This window comes from Sinohyriopsis cumingii, chromosome 5, assembly GCF_028554795.1.
Source record: "Sinohyriopsis cumingii isolate HCF-2022 chromosome 5, ASM2855479v2, whole genome shotgun sequence".
NCBI lineage: Eukaryota > Metazoa > Mollusca > Bivalvia > Unionida > Unionidae > Sinohyriopsis > Sinohyriopsis cumingii.
Window position 1 is genome coordinate 93,364,758 of NC_142965.1, and position 15,803 is coordinate 93,380,560.

At 34.1% G+C, this 15,803-nt stretch overlaps 1 protein-coding gene across 1 annotated transcript in view; it reads right to left on the reverse strand.

Moving 5' to 3' along the window:
• Positions 1 to 1,384: 1,384 nt before the first annotated feature.
• LOC149799777 (uncharacterized) overlaps positions 1,385 to 15,803 on the reverse strand; it is a 109,088-nt gene continuing 94,669 nt past the window's right edge. Inside the window, exon 25 of the mRNA XM_089959163.1 lies at positions 1,385 to 14,272. Within this exon, the coding sequence (XP_089815289.1) occupies positions 14,210 to 14,272 (63 nt within the window). The 3' untranslated portion in view covers positions 1,385 to 14,209. The remainder of the gene's footprint in view (positions 14,273 to 15,803) is intronic.

Below are 15,803 nucleotides of genomic sequence, written 5' to 3' on the forward strand. Positions count from 1 at the left end.
ATTGTATCAGTATGAATGTTATAGATCCAAATTGGCCCTAAAGGGTCACCTGCTTATAAATCGGCCCTATTGGTCACCTGCTTATAAATACAGGAATGTTTTTTTTACTCTTTAACTAATATGTCACTGCTCCAGTAGCCTAAGTAGTTATAGTGTCTGCCTCATATGCGAGATATTGCAGATTCCCAGACAAGTCATACCAAAGACTTGTAAAAATGGTACTAGCAGCTGCCTTGCTTGGTGCTTAGCATTATAGGTTAGTGTACAATTTTTGCCAAGTATTAACATATTACCTTTGCTCTTGCTCTACAGTAAATTTGCATTTATTTCATTTTTCTTCCAATTTTTTTCACTGCATTTCTGTATCCATTTTTAGAACTTACCTTTTATCCAGTATCATATAGTCAGTACTGTGCTGACATGTCATTAAGCCCTGTACATTCTGTCAATAGTTAAACTTTAGAAAAACTGTATGAAAGATAGTAACAGTTACTATAATCTGAATTTGTATGCTATGCAGCATTCGGCCATCTCTGAACCAATGGCACTTAGAGAAATCTTTTTCATCCCATATATTACTACAACTCTTCCTTGTTATAACACATTAGTCTGGGTCAAAAACCTCCGACTACATTATGTAGCAAACTGATGTACTAAGAACAGCATTATATACTAAACTACTATGTAGCAGGAATAATCAAAATTTGTTAAACAATAACACTTCAAAAAGGAACTAAAGACTCCATACTAAGCTTTCCATTATTTCCATTCAACCCATAATTATACACTGCTCTGATTTTGGTCTTGGGGTCAATAAAGGTACCATTTTATATCCTGAGTCACATTATATCAAAACACATTATAACGGCAGATAGTTGGTATGTATGTAACCTACCTGGTGACTGATCAGGGAAATAGTGGATTAACAAGAGATGGAGCTTGGCACTTCCTAGTACAAGCAGTCCCACTGAAAACCTATCCCATTATCTAAACAGTTATATAAACAATTGATATGCTCGGAGGACTGTAAAACTGCACACAACAGAAAATATCTCATACGTCCTCAGATCTAATGCAAATTGAATTCTGTTCAATATTGTTTACTATTAGCAGTTTATACAATAAAAAAAAGTAGCTTGCCAACTACTTGGGTCATAACATCTACCATCCAGATTTAACAAACAACAAGTCAGTGACACAATGACTCGTCACAGGGGTATGGATTACATTCCTAACACATATTGATCATTAAATAAATACTTCTTTCCTGACACTAGAAAAGTTTGAATAGTAAATTATGAGTCTAGAAACTGCTTATGTGTTTAATATATTTCAGCAACAAAAATGTAGCTTTCCTTCATGAAATATAAATTAAAAGAAAGAATTATAAAGCTTTTAAAGTTTTAATTTATTCTTTAAAATGGTAAACTGTACAAAAAGGTATGTACATATATACATTACTTCAAACATGCAGATAAAAAATGTAACAGTATTTACAATTTAAATAAACATTTAACTAACAAAATTTACAGTATGTTTAAAATTAACAATTTGATTCAATAAAAATGTCTTGATCTCATCAAGTTTTGGGTTGTATCAAGGATTAATAATTATGAACATCAGGATTAACAAATGCACAAGATGAGTCAATCAGAACACCCTCAACCTTCTCCATCTAGTCAAGAAAGTATCCTCAGATGTAATTTGTCACCTGAGAACTTTATTTTGAGCTACTTTTGTTCACATGGAACAATATGGATGGAGTCAAAGTAACAACTGAAATACTCTTGACTTTTGCGATTGTCAACTATGGTGCACTTCACCAGAGGCAAATCACCAAACAATTCAATTTGAGGTGTATTTCTACAACTACTTTCAGGTTCTTTCATGACTTGATGGAAATGACAGATGTTCTGATCATTATGAGAAATAAACACAAATAGATGAACATGGATATGCACAGATCAATGCTCAGTTTACACAACTTGTAATTAAAAAATAGAATGAATAAAACAAATCTGCATTATTATTGTAGAATATCAATTATAATTTTAGCACTGGTTCAAACGTGTCTCTCATAACTTAACCACATACATTATTAATACTGCAAGTGTTGCCAAACGTTGTGTTCCCTTTATCCAAAGACAATGGAAGGCTAAAATAGCTAACTACGGTCAAAATTCTTCTAACACTAATGTGTTCCTAGTTTCACTGAGTACTCTTGAGATGTGGCCTTCAACTAACCTTCTATGGAATTTCAAAAAACTTGATCTGACTCTCTTGATACTTCTAAATTAAAATGTTGAAGGCATGACAAACAAGAATAGCATTTTAAGAGCACATGATGATGATGCCCTTGAGACAAGTTATCAAAGAGCATTACCCCATGGCTGCAAAAAGAGGCCTGATCCAAAGTCAGGAATGCTACAGGAAGTAAATAACAAAGAATTAGTAACCTAATAAAGTAAATACATTTGAATCCAATGACCCCATCCATTGAAAAAGCCAAATAATATGAGCTGTATATAGGGATAACAATGTGATGTTTTATTCCAAATATGTTTTAAATTGGAAATGGATTTAATTAATAATAATAATAACAACAACCACCACCACAAAGTGTCTCTTCTGACTGCATGGACCTACTCAAGGAACATAACCCTGGGGTAACACTGGTATACGAGAAAGGGATATGCCAGAATTTACAAGATTCCAACCAGTAAGTGAATTTAGTTCTTTTTATATAAATATTTGATCTAAAAAAATTACCAAATATTGACCTTTCTTGTGACCCCATTGTCCCCTTCATGGACATAACCCTGGAAACAACAGCAGTATAAAGAGAAAGGGAAAATCCAAATACAGGAGTGGTACAGTGGGAAGATCATGTTATGATATATTCCACTTATCACATAGTCAGCATACTTTGTCTAATGTGTGTACAATTTCATATTTTTGATATTATAACATGTGAACATACCACTGTATGTGATTCTGATTGGTCCAGATAAGTCCACAAAATTATTGTACAATATTATCTTTACTGATTGGCTGCAATGAATTGGGTAAGTGGTGACTAGTAGAGAAATGTCAGACACTTTTTAACCAGATCTGTTCAGACATGTCCACACCCACACAATTCAAATGCTAGATCATCCCATCTCATGGAATGACGGAGCATGCAAACTTTCTTTCAAACAATGGCAAAGATTAGTCGAGGACTAGAAGCTGACAACTATAGTTTTGACGTGTCAATCAACCTCAAAGCAACTCTTATACACTGTAGTAATCAGGCAGGCTATTGGGTCTGACCTTGCATGAATTTTAGCATAATGGTGTGTAATGAATGGCTATTTGGTCTGACTTTGGATGAATTTTAGCATAATGCTGTGTAGTGAATGGCTATTGGGTCTGACCTTGGATGAATTTTAACAATGCTGTGTAATGAATGGTTATTGGGTCTGACCAAGGGTAAATTTTAACATAATGCTGTATAATGAATAGCTACTGGATGCTATGAAAAGAATGGCTGTTGGATCTAACCTTGGGTAAATTTTAACATAACGCTGTGTAGTGAATGGCTATTGGGTCTGACCTTGGATGAATTTTAACAATGCTGTGTAATGAATGGTTATTGGGTCTGACCAAGAGTAAATTATAACATAATGCTGTGTAATGAATGGCTACTGGATACTATGAAAAGAATGGCTGTTGGATCTGACCTTGGGTAAATTTTAACATAATGCTATTGGATCTGACTTTGGTTGAATTTTAACAGTTCTGTTTAATAAAGGCCATCATGTGGAATCTGCATCCAGAAACTTTACAAAACTACAGTATGTATGTAATACCTCAGCTAAAATAATCTGCTGTTGTTTTGATTTTGCTGATCGTTGATTTTTTAAAGTCTGAGTATTCAGTTATAAATCATACAATTTTAATACATTAGAAAAATTTTCTTGTTCAAGTGAGCACAGGCAGTATTAATGGTAAATTTCAGAACTATCAATAAGATTCTTTTTAAGGAAACAGAAACACATGCAGATTCATGATTTATGACTCTAAATTTGAAAGCATGATTAAATTTTTTTAAATTACAGCAAGATTAAACATTTTTAAGCATTGTTGGGAATCAGTTCTCTTTAACACTATCTACAATGTTACTTAAAACTTCTACCCTAATACTATAAGACTGTACATTACATTATTATTGTCTAACACAAAAATTGTTCAAGAAAATTTGGTAGACTATTATTTACTCAGCTTTTTCAATACAAGCAAAAAAGTACATGTTGATGATCAAAAAAGGCAAACACACAACTATTCTCTATTTGCATAACTGTTAAAAATTAATATTGCACAAGTTTTAATCAATTACAAAGAATACCATTATTTACTTAGATCGCAACACTTCAGAAATTTACATATCAAATGCCCTCTTCCCCAATCTAAATTCTGCAAAAATAAATAGCAAATGAATACAAGTTTACATTATTGCTAACTATATTACTAGACTTGTGTTTATTTGTAATGCCTTAACATTTAATAACACAACATTTAACTTGAGTATTCTCCAATGCATGGTGAGCATGTACTTGGGTCATTCATGCTCTGGTTTCTGCTTTAAGTACATCCTCCAAACCCATGCTTAAACTTTATATCCAGATACATCAGTGAATTAAATGTACTCATAGAGTGTACCCAGTCATAATGATTATTTGTTGAGATGATTCTGAGAATGAAAAATATGTCTGAACAGATTGCCAAACTTAATGAAAATACATGTACTGTAAAGTACAACAAAATGGTAAGTCTAGATTATACTATACAGTAAAACCTGTCCTAATGGTCACCTTTATTCAGTGGTTACCTGTTCACGATGGTCATTTTAATTTCCCCCAGGCAAATTTCATATACAAATGCCATGCATGTAACAGTCAGATACCTTCTGTGGTCAGTAGCCAAGTGTTTCCTAAGCAACCAAACAGCGGTTTCTCCTTGCCTTATGCAGTCACTGCTGTGCATCTACCATGACCACACTGTCTATGCAAACTAAACTTTTGCTTCATGAAAAAGGCAGTGCTTAGATAAAGGAATTTCATTTGAACTGATGTATAAACATTTTTTATCTTACTTATACTAGTACTCCAGTCAAATCATTAGTGCGAATCAAAGGAGTCAATATGTTAAATTTGAAAGCGAAGCAGATTTATCATTAAGGTATAGGGTAAAAGTAATTTGTTTACTGGATGGTGGGTAAAGTAAGTGTTCACAGCTGAAATGGAAGTTGCCTTTTGTGCCTGTGTGACAGGTATAGTTTAATATCTTCAACTATTCACCCATGAATTAAGGCTATGTCAGAAAAAAGTTCATCTCTGAGAAGAGAGAAGAACTATATCCCTTTTCATCAGGGCCAAGGGTCATAATTTCATTTATAGGATGGATTCAAGTGAGCAGATATGAGTAATCTTGTGAAGAACATAAATCTGGGAGAGAATACATACACATAATTTTATGATCTGCTGAAAAGTGCACATACAACAACCTTGATAATGCAATAATATTAAATAATAATAATCGTATTCGTTGCATGGTATTTGTTCTAAAGTCAATTTTAAAAAGGTGAACCTGTGTACAGGGATCATCTGTGTACAAAGACCAGTTCTGCCATTTTCCATGGGTAACCACTATTCGACTGTATACCAAAACACTTTCCACCGACAAATGCAAAATCACATACAATTAACTCGGTAGTGGAGTCTAATTATGCAAAAATTTGTTTTCCTGGTGTATTCTATGCACATAAAGATTGAGCAAATTACTCTCACCAGATTGGTTTAACCTAATAAATATCTAAACAGTACTTTCCCAAAGTCCAATCTATAAATTTTTTTATAACTTTCCATAGTTTGCTATTAAAACAGTGACAGCTTATTCAACACCACAGTCCTGAGGATATGTGTGATGTGATTTGGATTTTTAATGTAGCTTTAAAAAATTTTCAGTCATATCGCTACAATGTCTGCAATGTGGCAGTTTATAGTGATGTCTAGCACTGGGGCATCATGCTGCAGACATGTAGCATGATGTCCCATCCAGTCACATTATCCTGACACCAGGCCGACCAGTCCTAACACTAACCTCTTAATGCTGAGCGCCAAGCGAGGCAGCCGTTAATACCATTTCTGTCCTGACGAAAGTCACATAGTATGCATTTGGTTATTTATAGTCTCACCGATTCCAACCAATATATAAGTATATCAATAATATTGTGACGAATTAGCTCATTCAAGGTTACAATACTTCATGCATACCATTTTCTCTATTAATACAAAACTGTTGACTTTAAAGTGTTTAATCTCATTGCTTTATTTCTGTCAACAATTCATCCCACGCTCTTCGAATTAATTTATACTGGCCTCTCTCCGAATTGTACAGATGCTTGTAGCAGTGATTGACCTACAAAGCCTTTATATATATATATATATATATATATATATATATATATATATAAGTGATCCTTAAATACCTGAATGTGCTATTTGCCAGATATGTTTGGTAGGTCAAAGGTTACTCTGTGCAACCAGACATCTGTTTTTAAATATCATTACATCAACTTGTCTTTGATTTCTTTATTCATTATACTGTCAAATAAACACCATAAACTTAAGTGGTCGCCATGTCTAGTTTACAGCTTGTTTCTTTGATAATCAATCAATAAAGAAGTTGACAGCTAAAGTCTATTCTAAGGTGACTAGTTTGATTGTCTGTGGGATAATTAACTGATATGTCACCAACTAGGCATGTTTGGTCATTATGTTTCTCCCAATTGTTTCAATACTCTATAGCCTCAAAACACAAGACAAAAGATGTGAAAGCTTATCTCCTGAACATATCAAACTGAACAAGTGTCCCAGGATCTTTACTACAGACATTAAATCAGTCCCACACACTGAATGGATGGTGTGCAGCACATAATGACTTCACAAAATGTAAATCCTAGACCCAAAGTAAGAAAATAAAGATTCAAGCAACATCTTCCAAGACTCATTTGGGAACTTAATCTGAAGAAAAGCTTCACCATCACACTTTACAAGAAAAACCCATTAATTATGTCTCACATATTTTCAAGGTAGTATGTCAGTTTGTTGTTCTTTAATAATTAATTTTTAAAAAGAGTGGAAGAAAGCCCTGTTGTAAGATGAAATACTAATGCACAGTCTACAGAAAGAAAAGAAAAGGACTTCTGAAAATAATTAGCTTGAAAGGAGACCAGTTACCCATGAAAGAATAACACCTGTACTAAAGTTGGAGCAAATCTGAACTAAAAATTATACATGTTCTGGTACAATATATAATTGGGTAAGCATGAACTAAAATGAAGGGGCCTTGAGTGGCCGAGTGGTCTAAAGCGCTCACCGTTATGGATCACTGCCATCTCACCTGTCTGTCTGGGTTCGAGTCTCAGGCTCGGCCAATGTGGGTATGTGAGAAAGCTTGATGGTAGCTTCTCATGGGTCATTGGTTCTTTCCGGGATTTTCCCGGGTTCTTCCTCCACCATTTATACTGGCTGCCATGTAAAACCTATCTTGTGCTGAGAAATGGCATTAAACCCTGTAACAACAATAACTAAAATGAAAAAATACTTGTATCATGATTGTAAAATGTAAAACTTCAACAACTACTTAATCAAAAATAAAAAAGCAGTCATTTTTGCCAGACTGCTTCACTAAATTTTTAAAATATGACTGTCCAAAAGTATGACTGTTTTTTTGCAATGAATAATGATGACATCATAATCATCAAGTCTAAATAAAAAACATTCTGAGGAGCAAGTCCTCATTGGACTTTAAGACACCATTTATGAATGTTGATGAATTAGTTTTTGACTTAAGTTTGAGACATGATCCAATTTATACAGAAGCTCTGAAGGGACTAACTTCATATTTATTCTAATCTCAGATCTTGGTTTACTATTCCGAGACCTCGCTTTTCTAATCCATAACTCAGATCTCAGATTAGTAAATCAAGATCTTGAATCAAAAACTGACATCTCAGATTAGTAACTCAAAGCTCATGGATTACTAAATTGAGACAACACAGTGGGAAAAACTTCATAAACTCATCTTAAACAAAACACACATAAATGAAGTGGCTTTATAGACCTCACTTTTCTAATCCATAACTCAGATCTCAGATTAGTGAACCAAGATCTTGGATCAAAAACTGACATCTCAGATTAATAACTCAAAGCTCATGGATTACTAAATTGAGATAACATAGTGGGAAAAACTTCACAATCTCATCCTAATAAAAACACACAAAAATGAAATGGCTTTATAGACCTTAACATATGGAAAATCAAGAAATGAAGAATTAAAAATAATCCAAGATTACAAGACATACTTGAAGAATTGTGCACAACTTCCGTTTCCAAATTTGTTTAGCAATATTTTGCTTCAACCACAGCACACAAAGGGAGATGATTTTTAGATATTGTTCTGGGTTGTTTTCATTGTAGATCGCAGGTTTTTCATATACATACAAAAAATAAAAGATTTGTAATATCTTCCAGTACTAAAAGGAGAAAGCTTCTACAAATGACAATAAACAAGGACAAAAAAAAGGAAAATAGTATAAATTTTTGGGTGAAAAGAAATCTCAACAAATATCCTACCATTTGTTTTATTTGCCAGTATTGTTTTTCAACACTGGACTTGATAAAATAGCTCACAAAGTGGTAAAAAAAATCTGAAGTATATTGCAGCCTGCAATATATATTAAAGAAAGGTTTCATGAACAGTGTCTCTCCCCATGCATGACAGAAAAGGTCTCAATAACCCTCCCAGAAAAGACAAGGATTATGTAAATATAAATTTCAAGATGAAAACCCAGAGTGATCCAAACCATTTTCATTGGGCATTAGCTAAATTGGAATAAGTGTGTATGTCTATGTGTGTTTGTGTGTATGTTTATGTGTGTTTGTATGTGTATGTGCCCAGGGTTTAGCAGCATATCATCATAATCCTGGCAATACAAACTAAGCAAGTTTAGGTATATAAAAAAGGCATACAAAGTTAAGATAATGGCAAAAGGGTAAAATCCTTAAAATACAAGCGAGACTTTTTTAATATAAACCAGTTTTAAAACGTCAATGACCTTCTCTGATGGAACATCCTCAAAGGAAGCATTCGGGGGATATTTCAGCAAATATTTTGGTAATTTGTACCAGATACATTAAAAAACATGCATTCTCCTTGTGTTTTTTAAAAGTCTGCAAGAAAAATAGTTTTTTTTTACTTGTGATTATCAGACCTGGTGTAAATCCAGTAAGGTGGTCTGTATAGTTTCTATAAATGAAAGAAAAATTGTCAGGAAGGTGTAATGAATTATCATGTACTGCTGTTAAAACAATGGTTGGGAAGTTTAGAAATGTGATCCGAGTCGGTGAAAGCAACATTAGGTTCAACAAAACATTTGTTAAGGTATAGTTCAGTTTTAATGACTTACAGTTCAGTTTTAGAAACTGCAATTCCCAAACCATATGGGGATTAATGACTTCTTCCTAGATTTCTGAAGTCAACATAATCTTGACATTTCTTATAATTCACTTGGCAGTGATAATTACCTATCCTGCCTTAAGTAATACTCAGATTAACATGACATGATGTCCTAAATGATGGGATGTCCTAAATATAACTATTGGTTTGTTGGTTTTTTTCAAGCATGGCAAAGCATCTCAATATTGATTTTTGATATTTGTGTCGATTGTAAGTAATGACAAGAAGCTGACTGTCCCCCTTCCTTTTCAATGTTTTCATCTGTTGGACAAAATTTTCAGATGATGGTGTGAAGTAAAAGGAATAGTTTGTTTGTGCAAGAATTTTGCAGAAACAACATGGAATGATTAAAAGTATCCAAGGTAACCAGTGTACAATCTGTCTCGTTCTCCCACCAACTCCACAGAGACTACTATAAAAACAAACAACTAGACCAAACTCCTGAAATGTGGCACAATCAAGTCTCCCATGTCAAACATCAATTAGATGTAGAAACATTTTATACCCAAAACTTTAAACAGAACATGTAGACAATCATCTGTAAACATCTAAGCTGACTACGTAACATTTCATTCCATGCACAAAACCTTACACTTTCCAGATTTCAGACTCAACTGACCAAAGTATATTCATTTTAAGTTCACTGATCAAATTATTAGCTTACTCATTAGTTACAGTTTCAAGTTTGTTCCTGGGATAAAATACAAGAAATACCTGAATTTCTCCTCATGTTACTAAATTTATTGCCTAGTTTTACATATGCACATTATGTTTTTAACCAATCAAGACAGGCGAGGACAAAGGTATATCATATTAAAGCAATGCAACTAAGCTGCATTTAATCAGCAGAATATAGTGGATTCATTATACTGCTGGTGTCAATTTTTATGGTTTTGCACAAGAGTAATAATTTTTCCAGTATCTGGGACTGTGCAGGTGCCTCCATTCAGGAAGGGGATCCAAATGTCTCAATTCTAGTGAAGAAGAGCTATAGGAACTAAATATTTTATGTACTCACTTATAAGTCTAGTTCCACTGCAAACTATATAGACCTTGTCTGCGGTCTTATGGCATGCTGGCAGGTCATGGTTTCTTTTTATGTTCTACGGATTGCTCCCAACATACTGACCTTACTACATTATGCGATGGCAAATTTGGGTTACTAAGTTCGCAGCTGGAATTATAAGCAAGTATGTTAAGTACTCTACCAAATGAGATATTAACTGTCCCATATCATACCTCTTTGCACTTGTTCTAACTATTTTATATTATCAATTCAGAAGACAGCTGATCCCCTCAACCAACCTTGGCTATTACAAATGTTAAATTACAATAATTTTGCAATTTAACTTAAGGTATCTTTGGTCTTTGATCTATCAATCACAAACTCAACTGGAATCTAAAGAATGAAGTTGTAAAAAAACTGGGTTCAGCAAACGTAAGGAAAAGGGACATGTGGAACCAAAAATGACAATTTTAGTTGAATTTCCTTTGTCTTGGACCATGCAGCCCCAAAATCAGTAGGCTTCTGCCCAACCAATCGGAAAGAAATATCTGAGTTCTGAGAAGAAAAGAACAAAAGTAGCTAAAGTTTTGCAAAAACACATATTCTATCAATGGAAAGATAGATAGAGTGACAGTGGGACAGACAGAAATCATTGTATTTCCCCCATACCTCCAGTCCTGGGGTGGGAGTGGAGAAGGACATTAAAATAGTAATACCCAATAAGCATCAAATATTTAAGAGGAAACAATGAGATTCAACATTATCATACATGATACACGTAATATTACTGCCATTTTTGCTGCATAAACAAGGACACTGACTGAGGACCATAAGAATACTGTATATTCTTGCTTACAAGTTGAGTCCAACTACAAACACAGACCCTGATCTGCTGTCACATAATGCACTGACAGATCAAGGTTTATTATTTGCTCTCTTCTTTACTACTAACAAACTTCTCATACCAAGCTCTACCAGTGTTTTATGCAATGGCATTTCTGGGTCTATGCAATCTGAAGATGGACTCCACTTATGAGTGAACCTACATGGTGTGTGTGTGTGTGTGTGTATATATATGCTAAGGAGATTGTGTGTGGAATGATAGATTATTTTTTTTAAATACAAAGTTGATCATCATGAAAGTGGGTTCATTTTGTAACACAAAGACGATCGTCATGGAATTAGATTCATTCTGTAATACAAAGATGATCATCGTTGAATTCCTTTTTCATGAATATTATGAACTAGTTTTTGTAATCATAAAACTTAACTGGTAACAATTTTTTTTTTAAATTTCATCTTCTACCAGTATTATTTAAGGAAATCTGTATGAAAGAAAATTCCTTAAAAGGTATTTCTTTTAAGTAATAACTTGCTTTAAACATTCTTTTCTGAAGTTTCTTACACCAAATTATTATAATGTAAACATTTTAAAGCATCTTGAAGCAGCTTCACTTTCCATAAATAAGACTGGTCTTTTTTCACTTTCCACAAACAAGACTGGTCTTTCTTCACTTTCCACGAACAAGACTGGTTCAATTACAGCTAAATTTTAGCTAGTTTTTGACAAGTTCATTGCTGTTCATGATGGCATGTATTGCTTCAATATATTAGCAATCTGATGAGAGACAGAGACAATGAAACAGAACAAGTGCTCCACATAACCTAAATCCTAACCTGCATCCATTTGTTAATGTTTCTTATCTTTAGAACATTGTGACCACAAAAAATCAAATAATCATCATCCATGGTCCAGTTTTCTTGAAAAACTTAAGCATGAAGTTTAAGATCAGGTACAGGTCTGAAAGTATGACTAACTTCAAATGATATCCAGTTAGAACCACTGAAACTTCCAAATATTTCTAATTTGGACACCTCAACAAGAAAGCCAAATTTTGATGACAAAACTGTAAAGGTTTTAGAACATGTGACCTAGTTACATTTCACAGACTTTGTCCATCCCTTCTGTTCTAGTTGATCAGTGATTATTATTGCACCTTGATCTGCAAGAGCTTTATTTTTATTTTTTTAATTTGATTTGTTCCTAATATGAACTCTTAAATGTATCATTATCCTTATATATAACAATCCAACTGGTCTGCTAATATTCAGTATAAAAATCACAAACAAGCTTTCTACCAAGCTTCCAAACAGAGTACAATGAACTGTACATTTTATGCCAGCCCCATGTTTCATAGTCCTCTAAAGTAAGTACTAGCAGGGCATGGCTGGAGGTTACTGACCAACAGGCCTAACAACCTTGACCAAAGTTGGTCAAGGGATGCAGTCTTGAATTAAAGTTACTAAAAAGAAACCAATATTTTGGAATTGGAATTACCTGGACTTTTGACCATTTCACCCTGAAATCTATAGGTTTCTTCCTCACCATAAGTGAAAATCATTCAAAACGTTTTATCAAGGAACATGCTCAAAAACAAAATGTCTTGTGCAAAACCCCATTTTCTTAGAGCCATAAATATCTTAACCTTTGACCTTTTCAACCTCTAATTAATAGGCTTGTACAATATATCTGACCTTTTCAACCACAAATAAATAGGCTTAAACAATATATTTGACCTTTTCAACCAACCACTAATGAATAGGCTTGTACAATATATTTGACCTTTTCAACCACAAATGAATAAGCTTGTACAATATATTTGACCTTTTCAACCACAAATGAATAGGCCTGTACAATATATTTGACCTTTTCAACCACAAATGAATAGGCTTGTACAATATATTTGACCTTTTCAACCACAAATGAATAGGCTTGTACAATATATTTGACCTTTTCAACCACAAATGAATAGGCTTATACAACATAAGTAAGCCATCCACAATGCTTGGTTCAGGTCTATGATGCAATGTGCTGAAACTGTTTTTCTTCTTTCCATCAGCGACCCTGACCTCTAACCTTTTGACCTAAACAATCAATAGGTCTATTCCATCCTCAAGGTCTATTCCATCCTCAAAGTCTAAGCCATTCTCAAAGTTTAGTAAAGATAGATAGTGTAAAAGAAAAATTACTGTGTTGAAACATAAAAGATGGATGGATTAAAAATATATGATTTTACTTTTTGGTGGCTGCATAAAAATTGAATTCTAACAATACTTTTGATTGTAATACAAGCAGATTGATGTACATTTTACATAATAGCTTTATATTACTTAATGTGAATTGAAGTGCAAACTAGAAAGGCACCGACAAGCCACTGCAATTTGCACTGGAAAAGCAGGATCTACATGGTTTGCTTCAAATCACTAGTAGAAAGAACAGTGTTATTCCTGACCAACATTATACAATAATTAGGGTTGACAATATTGGCAGTTGATGGAGGATTATTATTTGAGTAAATACAGCTCTCAAGAAAATCGGACAGGAAGAGCTGCTGTGCATCACTAGTTCCTGTGCCTGACTTGTGACCAGATGGGCATGGGACTGAGTCCTGCCAAGATCAGGCTGGGTTGGCTGCCATGTTGTGTTCCAGGACAAGGCAATTTATTCCAACCTCCATGGCACAATATAACCTTTCAAGTGTTGATGTTCCATTAAATACCAAACAAAGAAACAAACAATTTGAAACTCTATATGGCACTAATGATAATGAAATGTGTGGTTTTCGTTCAGAAGCTGGTCTGTCATGGCCGGACAGGGCTCTTATCTATCCTCTGCTTCTTCTGTACTGGTGACCCAATATGAGTCTGAAAAATGAAAAAGCTCAAATGTGAAAACAAGCTCAAATGTCCAAAATGAGTCTAAAATATTGAAAAGCTCAAAGGTGAAAATAAGCTGACTGGTGACCCAGTACAAGTTAGAAATAGGAAAAAGCTCAAATGTGAAAACAAGCTGGACTGGTTATCCAACACAAGTCTGAAATATGGAAAAGCTAAAGTGTGAAAACTGGACTGGTGATCCAATACAAGTCTAGAATATGAAAAGCTGAAAACTGAAAACTTGAAAACAAATCCGATATGAACATAAACTATGTTAACTTTCAGGTTTGAATTCAGGCTGCATTTCTGTGCTAACTGTGTCAAAAATGTGTTCATGGCCAATTCAAATATTAAAGTGATGTTGATATGTCAAGATGTTACACAACTAAGAGCCTGTTATGTTCCTCATTTTGAATTGAACCCTTTACCTGTCACATGTATCATACAGTTGAGTGTATGGCTGACAGACTGAATTAGTGGGACCAGTCATGGTGCCTTACGCAAGTGATTCCCCATAACAACAACAACATATTTCTACACAGTAACAGTAAAGGTCTACTGATGCAATCAAACCCGTCTTGAATGACCTCTGCTATGAGCAACAACCTGTCAATTACAACCACAGTGGTGATGCACATGTGGATTTTATTATATAAAAGCAGTGTGGTGAGCAAACACCTGATGAACAAGGCCAATGATAACGATTTATCAGAAGAAGATATAAGCACCACTGACCCTGGTTTAATCCTATGGAACCACGACCACTTATAAAGTAAAGACTGATCAAAACTCCTGCAGTCATTATTACAATCCATCACTTATAACATTCATAACTTTATAATAATGGCAGAACCTCTAACATAAAAGAAAAAAATTCTAACACTGGAGAAAAAAATGCAACTTAAAGTGCAATTAACTCATGGACAGGATAAGTAAATATTACCTAACTTAATTTTGCAATTCATAATCTAATACGTGTACATGTGATCTTTAAATATGAATGTGAATGTTTAATGATTGATGTATATCTATCTTGCTATATTAAATTATTTTCAGATGAATGCATTCAATATCTGAACATTAACTTTGAATCAAGAATACATGCACAGTGATTGTGGGATTTTTCCTTCTCAAACAATGTTTAATTTCAATTCTGAAAACTGGTCCTTGGCACAAACATGTATTAAGACCACCTGTGTAGACACTTTTTGTTGATGGAATGAGTGGTTTCTCAAGACTGGTTTTATTGTAAGTCATTGTTGTTGTTGTAGGGTTTAACGCCATTTTTCAGCACACGATAGGCTATATGTGGCAGCCAGTATTATTGGTGGAGGAAGAACCCCCAACCCTCGAGTTGCTACTGGCAAACTTTCTCACATACCCACATTGGCCAAATCAGAGACTCGAACCCACACAGACAGAGGTGAGATGACAGTGATCCAGAACGGAGAGCGCTTTAGACCACTCGAGTCCCCCTTATTGTAAGTCATTATTCAAAGTGTGTTTTTTTTAATATAGA